Source organism: Corythoichthys intestinalis, chromosome 8 (assembly GCF_030265065.1).
Source record: "Corythoichthys intestinalis isolate RoL2023-P3 chromosome 8, ASM3026506v1, whole genome shotgun sequence".
In the NCBI taxonomy this organism is placed as follows: Eukaryota; Metazoa; Chordata; class Actinopteri; order Syngnathiformes; family Syngnathidae; genus Corythoichthys; species Corythoichthys intestinalis.
In genome coordinates, this window is record NC_080402.1 from 47,205,918 (window position 1) to 47,223,233 (window position 17,316).

General features: G+C 39.2%; 1 protein-coding gene across 1 annotated transcript in view; it reads right to left on the minus strand.

The window, feature by feature from the left end:
• The window catches only part of LOC130920168 (MHC class II regulatory factor RFX1-like), a 36,044-nt gene that overhangs the window by 7,308 nt on the left and 11,420 nt on the right, over nt 1-17,316 (minus strand). Inside the window, exons 5-17 of the mRNA XM_057843141.1 lie at nt 13,800-13,876; nt 13,426-13,720; nt 11,344-11,525; nt 11,150-11,269; nt 10,933-11,054; nt 7,348-7,466; nt 7,116-7,219; nt 6,895-7,046; nt 6,718-6,815; nt 3,567-3,716; nt 3,278-3,489; nt 3,059-3,212; nt 2,933-2,978 (exon numbers count right to left, since the gene is read on the minus strand). Of these exons, the coding sequence (XP_057699124.1) occupies nt 2,933-2,978; nt 3,059-3,212; nt 3,278-3,489; nt 3,567-3,716; nt 6,718-6,815; nt 6,895-7,046; nt 7,116-7,219; nt 7,348-7,466; nt 10,933-11,054; nt 11,150-11,269; nt 11,344-11,525; nt 13,426-13,720; nt 13,800-13,876 (1,831 nt within the window). The remainder of the gene's footprint in view (nt 1-2,932; nt 2,979-3,058; nt 3,213-3,277; nt 3,490-3,566; nt 3,717-6,717; nt 6,816-6,894; nt 7,047-7,115; nt 7,220-7,347; nt 7,467-10,932; nt 11,055-11,149; nt 11,270-11,343; nt 11,526-13,425; nt 13,721-13,799; nt 13,877-17,316) is intronic.

Sequence of the window (17,316 nt, forward strand, 5' to 3'; positions counted from 1 at the left end):
TGCGCGCTCAATTCTGCGCGCTCAATTCAGCACCCGCTACTAACGTGTCACGAAGCCAACCACTCAGAGAGCTGGTGGAAGTACATAGTGTTACCAGTCTGCACTTTTTGGTACTGTTACTCCAAGCCCCAGTGTGGAGGCTGGCGGGCCAGTAAGCGAGTAGACAGCCGGCGAATCGCCGGCGTCCGTGCCGGGAGCCCCGTCGCTTTAACTTTGAATTGAGATCCCGATGTCACACCCTCGCCCCGGCGCGGAGGCCGGTCACTTAAGATACGGGGCTGTACACCCCTGTCCCGGTGCATCGCAACACTCCGGTTGGACCCCGATTGCCAGCCGTCAGGTCAGGGCAGCGGTGAAGCGATGCTTGCACTGTAGTATGGAGTGGACCGGCGATTAACGTGGCTCGTTGCCGTCGATTCGTCCGGTGCTTACTTTCGGAGAGGTGGCAACGTGTATAAAAACACTGTGACGCGTTGGATGGCGTTTTACTGGAGACTTTTATTAAACAAAACAAAAACCAGCGGGGGACACAGCCTCTTCTCTCCTTTTCACGGCGCTCTCCGCTCTCTCTCAACACCTTCCATCGCTCCCTCTCTTTTTCTCGCCCAGACGCCCAATTCTTCTTCTACGCTTAACAAGCAAGCCAATCATATTGTAGGGGACAGCGGCCCCTTGGGGATACCGGTAACAAATGGTTGCCTGGTTACTTCTGGTAGCTCTTTTTGTGCATTATGCCTCGAGAGAGTTGTGTGTCGCACAACAGGTGTCAAACGCCACTACGAGACAAAACATGAAAATTCATAGAAAGCAGGGCCAAGGAACACATTAAAGTAGGTATCTTTTATATTTGTAATATAAAATCTAAAATTGTATATATATAATTCACTGTTTAAGTTGCTAGTGAACAAGACAAAATGTAAGAGTCGGCTGTTCTGACTTTGAAGGCTCTCTGTACTGTGAGAGACCTGCACTGAGAATCACACCTGTTCCCCTTTGCGTGCTGGGGTGTGTGTGTGTGTGATATGTTTGCAGTAAATGGTGCAGCTGTACAGCTGTTATTACTGTTGCACTTATTTTCAAGTTTTGATATTTTCGACAATATGCATTAGTTTTTAGTTAATTGATGAAGACGAATGGTAGTTATACAAATTAAATGTATGTCCATGTTTTTTTTTATTTGGAGTAAAATTACAGCTCTGCTGAATATAAAAATTCGGATGCGCGTCATTAATCTTGGGGTGGCACACTGATTGACAAGAAATTTTGAAAGTGGCACTCCACACCAAAAAGGTTGCTGACCCCTGACGTAGAATGTCACTGTCACTCGATGAATACTACCGGGTTACTGCAATTCCTTCAACATTGCGAGACGTCCGACACGGTACTTACTATTTATGTTTTTAATGTGTCTTTTATTACCATTTCATTGTCTCAAAATACTTTTTGCATGCATTTCCCTCGCATACTTTTAAGCAGGTGTGTTTTTGCAGTAGGGTCTTTGTTGATGGCTCCCTCTTTTGGATCATTGGAATACTGTGTTTATTTTGATTTAGGATATGGATTGCGAAATTATGACTGCCCATGTTTCACTTTATGTAGAAATAAACATAGCGTGTAAAATCTGAGATGTGGATTTGAAATATGTGTACAACAAAGACAAAAAAAGACTGATTTATGCATCTGCAGCTGCAAATACACACATTCCATCTCCGTTGCCATTGCTGTCAATGACCGGAGGAAAACTAAAGGAATTCATCAAGAGTCCTCCAAAACCGTACAAAGACAAAGCCACACCCTTCTAGTGGCATGGCGGTGAATTACAGAGCAATGCGTTCCCTCGATGCAGAACTAGGAATGCACAATGAGGGCATAGGGTCTATGCCGACGCTACGACATCACTGGAACGCAGAAGCATGAATCAGCCTTAAGGCGGCAACACCTAATCGATTAAAATCGATGAATGAATTAGTTGCCAACAAATTTTATCATCGGTTTTTGCCGGCAGCTATGAGAAGTCCCGTTTGGGTCCTTGTTTGTGTACAATGTGAGGCTTCCACGCCAGTGATTAGGGCAAGAGAGAGTGAGTTCATTGTTACACTCAGGTTAGGCTGCTGAATCAATAATATTACGAAGAGTCAAGAGTTAGATCATCTTTTGTGTTGTTATTCCCAGTGTGCCTGCGTCAAGAGGTGGGACAATGAAGCTAATTGCATAGTTTGTAATCTTTGTTGATGAGCCATTACTACTATGCACAAAGCGCTAAGCTAGTTAGCAATTCTGCTAATTAGTGTCTTAAGTGCCCGTTTATATTGTGTTTTGGAGAAGTATATTAGCACTTGAGTTATTGTTACAGTAAAGTTGTTTCATTTCTTTTTATTAAGAAACCAAAAACATAAACCCATTTATATAACCGTTTAGTCTTCTTTCAACACAAGCTCCCATTCAAAATGTAAATTGTCATACAAGAGAGAGTGCTTTGAAATTGGTTTTGGATTTTATTTATGAACAAGTGTTTGATTAATAAAACTGATTTGTTACAGTCTGCCCTCCTCCTTATTTTTAGTTCCCATTCAAAATGTAAATCGTCATACAAGAGAGAGTGCTTTAAAGTAGGATTTTATTTATGACCAACTGTTTGATAAAGAAAACTGATTTGTTACAGTCTGCCTTCTCATTATTTCATTTTATTTTTTAGTGTATGTTTAAAGAAAAATGGGTGAATGACACAATTTATATCAGCACTTTGCCCGCAAGATTTAAAAAAAAAAAGTCAATCAGCAAGCACTTTTTTTTTAAAATTTGCATGAACAGGATTTTTGTTTGAGAAATTATTTTTGTTTTCTATTCAGAACCTATATTAAACACTTTAACTAGTTTTATGCACTTAAAACAGTACAGTTGCAGACTAAAGTTAAGTCAGGAAGCTTGTTACCTTTCTCCAGGTCCGGAGTGGCTCGGCTCTTGACGGTGCTGGCAAACTACAATACATAAGAGGAAAATGTATTTTAATGGCCCATTTTCCGACACTTTTTCCATAACGGGATATTCGGACACTCACTTCTCCCATAACTGCAACCGGGGTCTCCCCTTTAGCCTGAGCTACTCTGTGCTCGATCAGGTAGTACATGTACTCATCGTAGAGTAAGCGGATTAGGTGAAAGGATCCGAAACTGGCAGCGCTTCGCAAGGTCAAGTCTCGGATGACCATGGAACTGGTGATTTGCTAAGATGTTAGAATTGAACACATTGGAACAAAAAACGCGTACTTGCCTCTCACCTGTAGAAGGACCAGTTCAGCAGGAAAACCTTGGCAGCCTTTGGAAGGGCGACAGGGTTGGCCTCGTAAGGTTTGAGCACCTGAGAAACCACGCCATCCAACCATGAGGCCCACTGCTCCAAAGAGTTCTGCTGCTGTAGGGTCATCTTAAAGTCTTGCTCAAGCTGCTGGACAATGCGGTCCTCACACTGACACACCCAAGATGCTTGTTCCTGAACGAGACCAGAAAAACATGAGGATTAGTGTCAGCCACGCTTCCATTCCTCTGAGAGCCACGCCACCGACACACCTGGACGTTGGTGAAATCCACGCGGTTGAGGTCGGACAACATCTGGTTGATCTGGGCCGAGTTCTGGAGGACGGCACGGGCCGCCTGGGCCAGGTGGTTCAGGCTGGTATAGCGACGCAGCGTTTGGGAGAAAGAACCTACGCACACCACCTAAGTGGACAGCACAGTTCTGAACTCATTGTTTGGAATTGACGATAGACAGTTCAATCATTTAGAGTGGGACGACTGGCTGTAAATGCTAACATTGGAATGTCGAAAGAACATTCGTTCATTTGCTCCTCCCAGTCAAAATGAATTGGGACGTCTAGCGCTGTCAATGGAAACGATTAAGTTAAAAAAAACTAAAAACTAAACATGCAGTACGTAAGTAGTATTTTTTTCCACTCACGACCATTTTAGTTTAGAACATTGAAAATGGTGGCCAGGCCCGTCACGCTAATTACGGAGTAAAGCTGTATCGATATATCGGGCCGATAAACCGGCCAATAGAGCCGATATTTATTGGATAACTGTTATGATCACTGTTTGGGTGATCATTTTTCTTATGAAGCTTGAGCTGATATAAGGACTTTTTTTTTTTTATCGATCGATATTAGCAGATCTATAGCTGATAGATAAGGATAACTTATTTTTTTACTGTTTACATAATGTTGTTATCAGAGCTGCAGCTATCAATTATTTAAGTAATCGATTACCGTAATCTATCAATTAGTTCGAATAATCGGATTAGACACATTTAATGAGTTGCAGAATGAATTTGAGGAGATGTAAAACAAAGTCTTGCTAAAAGTGCAATTTCAAAAGAGCATTAAATGCGAATACAAAAAAAAAAATCCTGAGTGTTTTCTCAAACTGTGCAGGATTGCACTTTCATTTCACAAGAGCAATAAATGTATTTAAAAATCAAGTAAAATACCTGATTTTACGCTTAAAGAGTATAAAAATAAATAAATAAGGATCGAGGTTCAACAAAAGAACAATGTGCTAGCTTAAATGCTATAAAACTTTTTTTACAATCTTAACAAATCGTTCAAAGACATATTCCCACAAAAAACTGCTAAAAAATACCTCTAAACTAAATTACAAATGCATAAACAATCATATTAGCTCAAACAAAAACTTGCAATCTTATGTTGGTCTTAACACGGAGCAGCTGGATCCAGCCATGTTAGATGAGTTATGTCATATTCACTGTTGCCACTAGAAGGCAGTGTATCCATCCAAATCAATAAAACTCAATGCAAACACTTTCAAAACAAACCGTTACAACACCACTCTAAACGAATCCTTGAAGTAGAAAAGTTTGATTCAAAGCTTTTTTCTAATCGATTTAATCATGGCAGCACTAGTTGTTACTAGTTATTTGTGAATTTGCACCACCTCGTGGCCAGTGTTACAAAAGGAAGTCGCAGAAGAACAATTTTACTTCTTATACATTTCTACAAAGAAGGTTTTAATTGCCTTTCATTATCAATGTACTTTATATACATATACAGTGATCCCTCGCTACTTCGCGCTTCAGTCCATCGCAGATTTTTTTTCAATTAAACAAAAAAAATAAAATACAGATGAGCTGTCCCGAGCAGATCGTGTAGTCTCACTCTCGCTCCCTCTCCTGCTCTTTGTTCATCAGGCAGTAAACGTGCACTGGAGAAGCTTATTAAAGTTAACGATGATTGACAGATGAATGTGTTTGATCTTGCCAGAATCACGAACTTCAAAAGCGCCGCATGCTTCAATCATCGTTTAACTTGTTAAACAGTTGCTGTGGCAACTAATTGTGTGTAAGTGAGCAGTTGAGTGGTTTTGAGTAGACTCACTCAATGAAGCATTTAATAAAACCAAGCATTTTTCCACTACTTTATTCTTGTTCAAAAATAATTCGGTGGGACAGTAACATGTTTAAAACTTATCATAAATATTACATTTGAAGTTCTTAAAAAACATGTATTAAAATATATAAATACCTTTTTTAAAAAAAAAGGGGGGGGGGGGTGAAAAAACATGTCTTATATGTATCTCTTTCCAATGCTAAATCTGAATAAATACCATATTGGCCTGAATATAAGATGGTGTCTTTTGCACTGAAATAAGACTGAAAAAGTGAGAGTCGTCTTATATTCGGGGTCTAGTCATTATACCCATTCATGACGCTAGATGGCGCCAGACATCATTAAAGCGAATGCTGAACCATAGGAGTAATGTTCTGTCATGACAGATCTCAGGTACTCTCAAGTTTAACCAGTTTGCATTATTTTATTGCTATGTTTTTCCTTATTCAGATTTGTTTCAAGACTACAGTTACAGTAAGACCTCACTTTGATGGTTAATGTAGTTTTCGCAATTTTGTTGTTTTATCACAGTAGATTTTTTTTATTTATATTTCAAAAACCAGAAGCCATTCATTTACGAATGTGATTGCACTTTAGTTTACATATTTAAATGTTCAGATATTAAGATTTGAATGAGGCAAAATAACATGCTTTTTCTCTCAAATATATTGTTATAATCATTTGTTTCAGATGTACTGTAATTATTTTCTGTGTAAAAATTAATTTGGAGTTCAAAAAGTCTATTTTCAAACTTGAGTCTTGGAAAATAAGGGGGTCGTCTTAAAATCAGGGCCGTCTTATATTCGGGCCAATACGGTACATTGAACACACAAAAAAAGTACTTAGCGGTTTTTCACTTATCGCGGCAGGTTCTGGTCCCCATTATCCTCAAAAAACAAGGGATCACTGTACATCAGCCTAAAATATCGGCTTACAAATTTAGTCTAGACATTGGCAGTCGACTTTTTTTTTCTGAATCGGTATTGGCCTTTAAAAATCCCATATCCATTTTTCAATTTCATAGATTGACTTAACGTCCACTATACCATTGTTTTTTAGGACGTGATAAATTAACCGTATCATCAACATTATTTGCGCTGCCTTGTTCTCGCTCTCCTGTAAGCAAACTAGCTCTCTGCCAGAGAAAGTGTTTCTGTGATGATTAATTTATAAGTAGTAGTATTATGCTAGTAGGAAAAAAAATCCACAATATTAAAATTTATCGCAACAGCTTTCGGAGAATATATATAATATATATCTTCCTACAAAATCTGTTATCGTATCAGCCCTAGGTGGCTGCAGCAAAACAGGATGCAAACCTTAATGCGGACCATCTCTTCAGGGATGTTCATTAGGGCGCCGGACAGCCAGCTCTCCAGACTTTTGGCAAAATTACGGATGGCCTGGGTTAAGGCACCTGTAGGCCAAAGCAAACATGTAGAAATTGAACAGGTCCCTCCTCTCGGCGCACTTCTTTCCATCCCCCGCGTTCTTACTGGGAATCGGTCGGAGCACATCAGGGATGAGGATCTCCACCAGTGTCTGATAGAGCAGGTTGTCACACGCTCTGGTCCAGTTTAGTACAGGCTCGAACTTACACAGCAGAACCAGGCACGATTTAGGCAGACGTTTCTCCGACTCGTGGTGGCTGGAAGATTATATGGTTGTTATTGGAACGGCATGATGGCGGGTCGGATATTTTACTTTCGACCCTCACAGGTTGAGAGTTTCTGCGTCACCGCCTTGGCTGAACCGCCAAAAAGACTTCCAAAGCGTCTCCACAAGAGTGAACTGAAGATTCACCATCACATCCAGAACAGCCTAGTGACAAGGGGGAAAAAAGACAAATGGAGGAGTACAGCAGTGCTTTTAAACTGAAATATGCAGTATATACTGTTGAGGGATAGCAAAAGTGAGAAAGAGAGAAGTCTGCTTTTCTGATGCCTAACCTCACAGTGTTCCCTGTAGAGAGTCTGAAAGGCTTTGAGGTGTTCAGGCAAGATACCATCAGGAAGGCTACGAGCTTGCAGATTCATGTCAGTGAAATCAGGCAGTGGACGGGATGCTTCTACATAACATGGAGGACATATTATAGTTACCGTTGTACTAGCAGTGTGAAAAAATATTGAAATGGTGATATATGCTTATACTTTTGCATCCCAAAAGGTTATCGATGCGCTCAGGCCAAGAATTGAGATATCGTTTTAAAGAGATGTCAATGTTAAAAAAAAATTTTTTTTAAAAAGAAACAACAAGTTGCTACCAAAATCTGTCACTATAATAGTGTCTCAGTTAACTCTATGGCTGCTATTGATCGCGCTCAATGCCCAATCCATTAAGACCGGGAAGGGCGAATGAACGTTCTTTCACTTGAAACCAGAGCATTCACAGTCACCCTTTCCAATTTGCGGGGCATTTTAAGGCAACTTTCTGTTGATTTTAGGGCATTTACAGGTCACTTCCTGTTGAGTTTGAGTCACTGCCTGTTGTTTCCTGGGTCACTTTCTATTCTGTAACCCAAAATCAACAGGAAGTGACACATAAAATACCTCATAATCAACAGGAGGTGACCATGAAATGCCCCAAAATCAATAGGAAGTGACGGAAAAACAACAGTTGATGACGTGAAATGGCCCAAAATGACCTCGTTGCCTAGCATTGGCTGCAAATGACGGCCATAGATGTGGGAGGGGCCCGACTGAAGTGGGAAAAAAATCACTGCAGAGGGTGGTGAAAGCAGCGTAGAAAATTATTGCTCCTCTCTGCCACCTCCGGAGGACATTGCTGCTGCGCGACACCTCAAAAGAGCTAAGAACATTATTAAAGACTCTTCCCATCCTGGTCATCAACTGTTTGAACTGTTGCCCTCTGGCAGGAGATACAGGGCGATGAGATCACGTACAACTAGACTCAGAGATAGTTTTTTTCCCATGGCCATCCGCGTTCTCAACACTGAACAGCACTAATTGTTCATGATGCTGCTATGTAGCGACTTTTGCACAATAATTTATTCTTTGTCTTTTATTTAGTAGTATGTTTAAGTTATGTGTTATTTTACAGTCTTGTGTTTTATGGTCCCACAGAGTAGCTTTCCAATTTCGTTGTTTGCTTGGCTTGCAATGACAATAAAGAAATTGAATTGGATTGAGGGGTTAATTCACTGCCACCCTCCCAGTTAAAAATGGATTGGACATGTACTAGCGATAAATTTACAGCAACAGGATAAAGATAGCTTGTTTTTTCCTGTTTATTAGTTGTTTTGTTGAATATTTTCCTGATCAATGTATAAATAATTCGTTCAATCACCACATCGTGAGATCATCATTATCGTGAGCTTTGTACCTCTAGTCTAGTGTCTACCAGTTCTAATAACAACTAGTTGTTGGCCAGATGCCAGTCTGCTTCTTAAATACTCCATAAGTTTTATCTGATTGTTGTTTCTTGCAAAACAAAAACTATATTACGCTAAAGTGCAAATTCAGTTCATCCTCAAGGGTAATTCAGAGTAAAAATAAAACTGTTAAAAAATATAATCAGGTCTGGGCAACAATTACAATTTTTACTAGAGCTGTCCCGACTAGTCGCCGTTGTCGACGTCATCGATGACGTAAATGCGTCAACGGGCAAAACATACCATGGACGGGTAATGACGGGTTAAAAAAAATTACATGCAGACAAAGTTTAGAATGGCGGGTGCTCACGATACAGGCGGTTGTTACTGGCACCCCCAAGGGGGCCGCTGTTATTTCAATGTGACCAGCGTTGTCAGATTGAGCAAAGAGGAAGAAAGTGGGCGAGCGAGCGAGAGAGGGAGCGAGATTGGCGAGTTGGAAAAGTGCGCGGGTAGCACCGAGTTGAGTGGCTTCATCACCCACGTTTTTGTTTTGGTCAATAAAAGTATCCTTAAAGAGCCATCCGACGCCTCTCGGTGTTTTTATGCACGCCGCCGCCTTCCCGAGGAGGAAATCGGACGAACCCAGACGAACCGACGACAACGAGCCAAGTGAATCGCCGGTGAGGAGTTGAAAACACCGTGAAAGCGGCAAAAAGCCAAAAAAGCGGACCAGAATAGCCAGAGCCTGGAATTATTTCGAGGAAAATATGGAGGGTGCCACTGTGTGTACTCTTTGCTAAGCTGAGCTCGCATACCACGGTAACACGTCGGCTATAAACGAAAACTTGAAGCGCCGTCACCCAAGTATAATTTGCGAAGACAACAAGAAAAACAAGCTAGCGGATTGTAAGTCCAAACAACTCTAACGATTTTTTAAATGGAAGTTGCCTTTACGTGCGTCGTATCAGCGCGCATTTTTATTTAATAAAATAATTAATATAATTATATATTTTTTAAAATATTATTAAATTTATTAGGATCATGGAAGCTCCCACTTAGGGAAAATATATACATATATCCTGTATATACATAATATAATAAAAAATATATATGGAAACACCACTGGCATGCTTACTGTAATTCATGACTGCACTAATGTTAGTTATTTAATATTATAATGTTTTACATATAGTAGTATACTATAAAATTAATACTATATACTTATTTTTTGTTACTGTGGGTATGTGTGCCTTTCAGTTAAAATAATTGTGGTAATATTTCAGTGTGCCCTCTGCGTTATCTTCAGGTTAAAACAAACAAAAGTTGACAGTTTTTCCCCTCCCCCAAAAATGCGGAATGCACACCGGAAAGAGCATCTGAACTCACACAAAGTATTCTGAAAATGATTGTCCAGGACACTGCAATTCATTTTAACATTTAGAACAATATAGAAAATGACATACCGCAAAAAGAGTAAGAATTGTTTTGACTCCTGTTAAAAAGTTAAAAGTCACAGTGTTTCCGTTTACATTTTTTTGCACCAGTTAATGCCAGCAGCATTTGACCTCATTGTTTGTGATTTATTATTGATATTTATGTTATTTATTTATACGTTAATAAAGATTTTTGGTGTTCCAAAATGTTTTTTGTGAATTAATAAGCTTTAACAAAAATTTCATTATTAAATTAGTAAAAAAAAATAAATTTTTTTTCATTTAGATTAGTCGACTAATCGTAAAAATAGTCGGCTGACTAATCGGGAGGAAATTAGTCGTTTGGGACAGCCCTAATTTTTACCGTAATCGTGAATAACACCCTGAGATCCTTGCGATTAACCCCGATTAATTGCGCACTCACTCATACAATTCAATAATAAATTCCAAAGTAACACTACTGTTCTGTAATGTACTGGACTGCCATATGATTGAAAATGTATGTGTAAAAAATACGAGAAAACACCTTTCACAGTCAAATGATTTTGCCGTTGTGGCAAGTACTTGTCTGACTATTCGGCAATTAAACTATTATCAAATTGTTCGGCAACTATTTTGATAGACAATCATTTAGAGACATTGTTTGCAATTAAACCAAATAACTAAATTCATTAATTTGTGTCTTGTGAGTTAAATTGTTAACTTGTCCAGCCTTGATTAAAAAAAAATCAAGAAACACCATTTAGATAAGTGTCAAAGTTCCTCACCCAGGAACTGTTGATACTGCTGGACTTGGGCAGAAATATCACAAACCACTCCTGCCTGCTGCTGGGACGTCCCTCCTGATGTCCCATTGGTAATCCCCTCTGTTTTCTGAACAGCCTTTATCCTGTTGACCAGAACACGCTGGGTATAAACAATCAACCATGCTCAATAGGTTGTAGTATTACAGAGCTTCTTGGGTATAAAAGCCCACAAGGCGACCTGTTTTTCTGTGAGAAAGGCTGTTGCCGCATTGCCATGTGCTGCTGCTCGTCCATGAGTCTGAGCAGAGGGGAGCCAGATTTGATCCTGAGTCCATAGTAGTGATACTTTGAGTTCCCCCTGAAATGAGCATGCCAAGGTTTACTACAAGGTGGGGCCTAAAAAAATCCCACTAACTAGTGCCATGTACCTACCGGGTCCCAAGCCTTCGAGTGCGGAGCCCCATGAAGACAGACCTGATGAGTTTACCAAAGGAAGCAGCATTCACCGGCTCCAGCTTCTGCTCTTGGCAGTGTAGTAGGTAATGGTAGTACAGGGTGCAGCGGGGTAAACTAACTCCTTCTGCACCCTCGTAGTTGTCACACAGCCACTGCACCTGAAAAGTAAATGTACCACAGTCACATTATGCCATAATCACTTACTTCAACGAGATTTGCAGATGTGCACCACATAAAACAGAAGCAAAAGTACAATAAGGTTCATATAAAAACACAGGTTACAGTGTACACAGATTGGGAATAAAGTGAATAAGTGACTAGCAGCAAGTGGTGATGTAGTTGTGATATAACAGAGCGCAACAGTGCGTATATGACAATTTACAGTACACATACAAGGAGGCAGATGGCTGACCTGACATGACAGTGAAAATGACAGTTTTTGCATAGATATTGATGTAACAGTGCAAAAATGCTTTCATCTAACTGCGCAAATATCGCATATGCAGTACCTAGATTGGGGTCAATGCCTGGGAACATATTACTTAGTAAGATGCATGTGACAATGTTGTGGAATTAGCAGTGCAATCACAGTAACACTTCAGTGCAAACTTGAGTTGAGTATGGTGACAGGTCTTGGACGAGTGGCTCGCATGTTTCTTGCTAAAACAAAAATATCTGTAGTGATCAATAAATGAACAAGGACTACAGAAATCCCAGAATACCTGCTGCTTTTGTCGTGGTTTGAAATACATTAAAAATAACTACATTTCTTTAACTTAAAGAAGGACGACAACATTTCAGAAGAACTTCAAAGTCTATTAGAATAGCGACTTGACAGACTTGTATCTGTACCTGACTTACATGATTTGGACTACGACGCCTGAGTTTCATTGTATTTTTTATATGTTGACTTTTTTTTTTTTTTATGTATGCTTTTATTTTAGCGCAGGAAGCGTAGAGCAGGTAGTACTTCCGCACATGAGCCCGTGTACACAAGCGCCCACCCCACACACGAGAAAGAGTGCAGCCAAATGAGAGAGGTGACAGCCTGCGCGCACATTTGTTGCTTGTGAAGCATCCAGAGGCGACAGCTGTATATAACCCCTTGTGTACTCTTTATTGTGCGTTTTCAATTGTGGTCGAATACTTGGGGCGAGTTTATGCGATTGTTTTTGATGAGGTGCGGACACAAACTGATACATGCTAATTGCTTGTTATTGCTCTGTCAGCAGCTACTTGTAAACACTATTTATTGAAAATGAGACTGACTTAATTTCATTATATTTTAGTTTCATTCTGCAGGTGTTGATGTCATGAGCATGTGAATAAAGTCAGCAAACCACAGACGTCTGACATCATCATTTCGGAGCTTAGCTCGCTGTCTAGCTAGGACTTAGCTCCTAAGTCTTGGCGAGGACAGTACAATGACATATTATACATGTTTTGGGATAGTTTTTTTTTTTAATCAATTTAGAGGGTGTTTAGAGGTATTTAAAGGGTTAATTCCGATTTAGGCAAAAATCTGGGTTACATCACCAGCACAGGAACGGAACTTGTACGTACACCAGGGACTACCTGTATATAAATTTTTTCCCCCTTCCCCTTTTTTGTATTTTTAAATTAAAATATATATTTATTAACAAATATTTACAAGTTTCCTCTTTATATTATTTGCAAAAATGTTTTTTTTCTATTAAGAAAACAAAAATTAAGATTATAAAAACATTTATACTTACATTTTCCCTTTTTTTAAAATAAAAATTTAAATTAAAAAAAGATAAATATAAGAGATTATTTGCTATCAAGAAGCTCAAAAAAAAAGAGAAGTTTGACAATTTTGTGGTACAAAATGTCTAAGAAATTCATAAACTATCAAAATCATAATTGTTGATTAATCGATTAATCGAGCAGTCCTAGTTAGCAGACGTAATGATCATCCAGAGAAAACAGCAATGTGGGCCAGATAAACATGTGTTTGACACCTCTGAATGATGTGCAGAATCTTAAAGAATGATGTTGAATGTAGAGTGGAAAAACAAATTAAACCGAAGCACTCACAGTGGCTGGAGGGGCACGTGAATTGGGGCTGGAGTAGCTCTGTCCTCCTCCTCCGGTTCCTGCCCCGCCTCCTAATAAATAAGCCCCCTGAATGACATAACCCGCCCCACTGGCAGAGTTGCCCCCACTTGTGGCACCTGCCGCCCCCACAGACGAGGAGAGAGTCTGCGACGTCACCGAGGCGCTGATGTCGGACTCTGAGCTGGATGTGGCTTCGTAGAAGTTGGAGGAAGAGGAAGCCGGAGGGGTCTGAGAGTAGAGGGGGGAGTCGGAGAAAGAGTAGCTGCCTGTTCGGCTGAAAGGAGGATTCGAAGAACTATAAGTGGCCAAAAAATGAATTGTGTAAACCTGCAAAAGTTTTTTTTGTATCTCACATAGCAGATGTATTGAACGCGTTGTCGGTGCCGCCGCCATCCACATACTGTACTTGGCCAGAATATACTTGCTCCACCTCAAAAAAAAATACACAAAAAGTAGAGCTTTGACCTGACTTGCTTGTTTTGATTTGACATGTTCATTTCAAAACTAACAAAAATACAGAATCACTTAAGACACAGTGACTGTGTTTGAAACAAATCTATATCACCTCCACCAGTGATTTTCAAAGTGTATCAGAGTTAGTGCTGCAAAAATTAATGAACTCGAGTAATTTGATTAGAAAAAAGCTTGAAATCAAATTTTACTGCTTCGATGATTCGTTTAATTAGAGCAGTGGTGTGTTTTCAAAGTGTTACATTTACTTTTATTAATCTGGGTGGATACACTGCTCTCTAGTGGCAACAGTGAATATGACATACAGTGGTATGAAAAAGTATCTGAACCTTTTGGAATTTCTCACATTTCTGCATAAAATCTCCATCAAATGTTATCTGATCTATGTCAATCACACAGATGAAAAACAGTGTCTGCTTTAACTAAAACCACCCAAACATTTATAGGTTTTCATATTTTAATGAGGATAGTATGCAAACAATGACACAAGGGGGAAATAAGTAAGTGAACCATCACATTTAATATTTTGTGCCCCCCCGCCCTTTGGCATTTGGCCCATTCTCCTCTATAAAACTGCTGTAGTTCATAGTATAATGTGATTTTTACACCCAAAAAATTAATTAACACTTTATTGCACAGCGGCGCCATACGACTGTCATAAGACCAAATGAACCACCATTAAGTTTTAAATCCATTGACTGCAAATCTATATTGCTTCAAGAAGCTTCATTTGGTCATTGCTCCCTTGGAGGAAACAGTCAATCTCTGCTGCCACCTGCTGTCAACACTGTTGTTGTCCAACATGCCTCCTAGCATGCATTGCAGCGCTACAGATGTAAATAACAATCAAAATTCATGGTCTGTGCTAATTATTTCTTCAGTTACTGTTCTAGTTGTTTCATTAATTGCTTGCTATGGTATTTCGTAACACTTTATTTGACAGTACCACAATAAGACTGTCATTAGACAATCATATTTATGACATGACACTGTCATGACCATAAATGAATGCTTACAACTGAAGTCATTTAGTGTTATCTGGCAAATGATCTTACTTTTCAATGGATGTATAAGATCCGAGCTGGACATAAATGGAGTTAGTGACATAGGTTACCGGATGGCATTTAATGACATATGTCATAAGCATTCAGTAATTCCCATTATAGTGTCATGTCATGATTATGACAGTCTTATGACACCACTCTCAAATAAAGTCCTACCTATTAACCCAAATAAATTGGCCGCATTGGACTATAAACAGCAGGATTCAAAATGAAGGAAAAAAGTAGTGGCTTACAGTCCGAAAATTACGGTAATTACAGTGGTATGAAAAAGTATCTGAACCTTTTGGAATTTCTCACATTTCTGCATAAAATCACCATAAAAATGTGATCTGAGCTTTGTCAAAATCACACAGATGACAAAACAGTGCTTTAACTAAAACCACCCAAACATTTATAGGTTTTTATATTTTAATGAGGATAATACACAAAAAATGTGAGAATGGGGAAAATAAGTAAGTGAACCATCACATTTAATATTTTGTGGCCCCCTTTTGGCAGCAATAACTTCAACCAGACAGTCCCTGTAGCTGCAGATCAGTCTGGCACATCGATCAGGACTCATCTTGGCCCATTCTTCTCAACAAAACTGCTGTAGTTCAGTCAGATGCCTGGGATGTATGACATGAATCGCCATCTTTAGGTCATGCCACAGGATCTCAACGGGGTTCAAGTCTGGACTTTGACTTGGCCACTCCAGAACGTGTATTTTGTTTTTTGAAACCATTCTGAAGTTGATTTACTTCTGTGTTTTGGATCATTGTCTTTTTGCAGCATCCATCCTCTTTAGCTTAAACTGTCTGACAGACAGGTTTTCCTGCAAAACAGGCGAAATATACGCACAATAATACAACCAAGAGTGTCCGGAGCGGAAAACACTCACGGAAATATGTAACCGAAGAAGTTTCGGAAAGTAATAGTCCAGCCGCCGCTCGCAGCCTCAGGAGGACGTAACCCACGTAGCTCCAACCAAGTTGGTTTCGAGGCTTCCGACAAGCGTGGTAAAACACAGAAATACGACCTTCGCTGAGGCGAGAATGTAGAAAAGGAACTCGTGCTGGGTGAGCGGGTGCCTTATTGGCCTGTGACGTCACCCAGGTCACCATTCTTGGCCATAGTTTAACATATAGTTGATGTGTGCACAGAGATATTGGACTGTTCCAGTGATTTCTGTAAGTCTTTATCAGACACTGTAGGGTTCTTTTTTTACCTCTGAGTATTCTGCACTGAACTCTTGGCATCATCTTTAGTGGAGGGCTACTCCTTGGGAGAGAAGCAACAGTTCCAAACTCTCTTCTTTGTAGACAGCTTCTCTGACTGCCGATTGATGAACATCCAGACGTTTAGAGATGGTTTTGTATCCTTTCCCAGCTTTATACAAATCAACAATCCTTGATCGCAGGTCTTCAGAGAGTTTTTCAGAGGGGTCTTCTCATCAAGACAATTCTCAACAGATGTGTGTTTTATAGTGGGCAGGGCAACTTTAAACCAGTCATCAGTGATTGAACACACACCTAACTTAAATTGTTTTGTAAAAATTGGTTTCAATTGCTTTCTAAGTCTCCATAGGCAGGGGGTTCACTTAATTATTTTTCGCCCTTCTGTCATGGTTTGCATGCTATCCTCATTAAAATATGAACAACCTATAAATGTTTGGGTGGTTTTAGTTAAAGCAGACACTCTTTTTACATCTGTGTGATTTTGACAAAGATTAGATCACATTTGATGGTGATTTTATACAGAAATGTGAGAGCAAGTCAAAATAAATGTTACAGTATTGCAAGCGTAAACACTTATTTCTTTGTTTTACATCCTCTAAAATGTATTCTGCAGACGTATTAAATGTCCGATAACTCGATTATTCGAACTAACTAATCGATAGATTATTTGATTACTTAAATAATCGATAGCCGCAGCCCTAATCTAAGTACTACTTGTGGTCACTTTTCCAAAGAAATGTTCAATTCTATTTACCCATAGCTTTGAATGCATTTGCATTTAATTTGAAACAATGTTTTTTTTTTTTTTTTTTTAAACATTTAATCATTTTTAAATGAAATTTCATGGGCAGCAGATTTTAATTGAATCATTAGGATTTTTTTCTTAATGTTTTTTCCCTCCTTTTGACTTTGTTGTTAACATACATATTTTTATTCTTATTTTAACTTTATTCTCATGAATTTCAATTTTTTAAAAAATGAAATGATGATGAAATGCTTAATTCTGATTTTGTCTTGCTTTAATAATTTTATTATGATTTTGATGTGATGTAAAGCACTTCAAATGACCTTGTGTTGAATTGTGCCATACAAATAAATTTGCCTTTCCTTACCTTGTA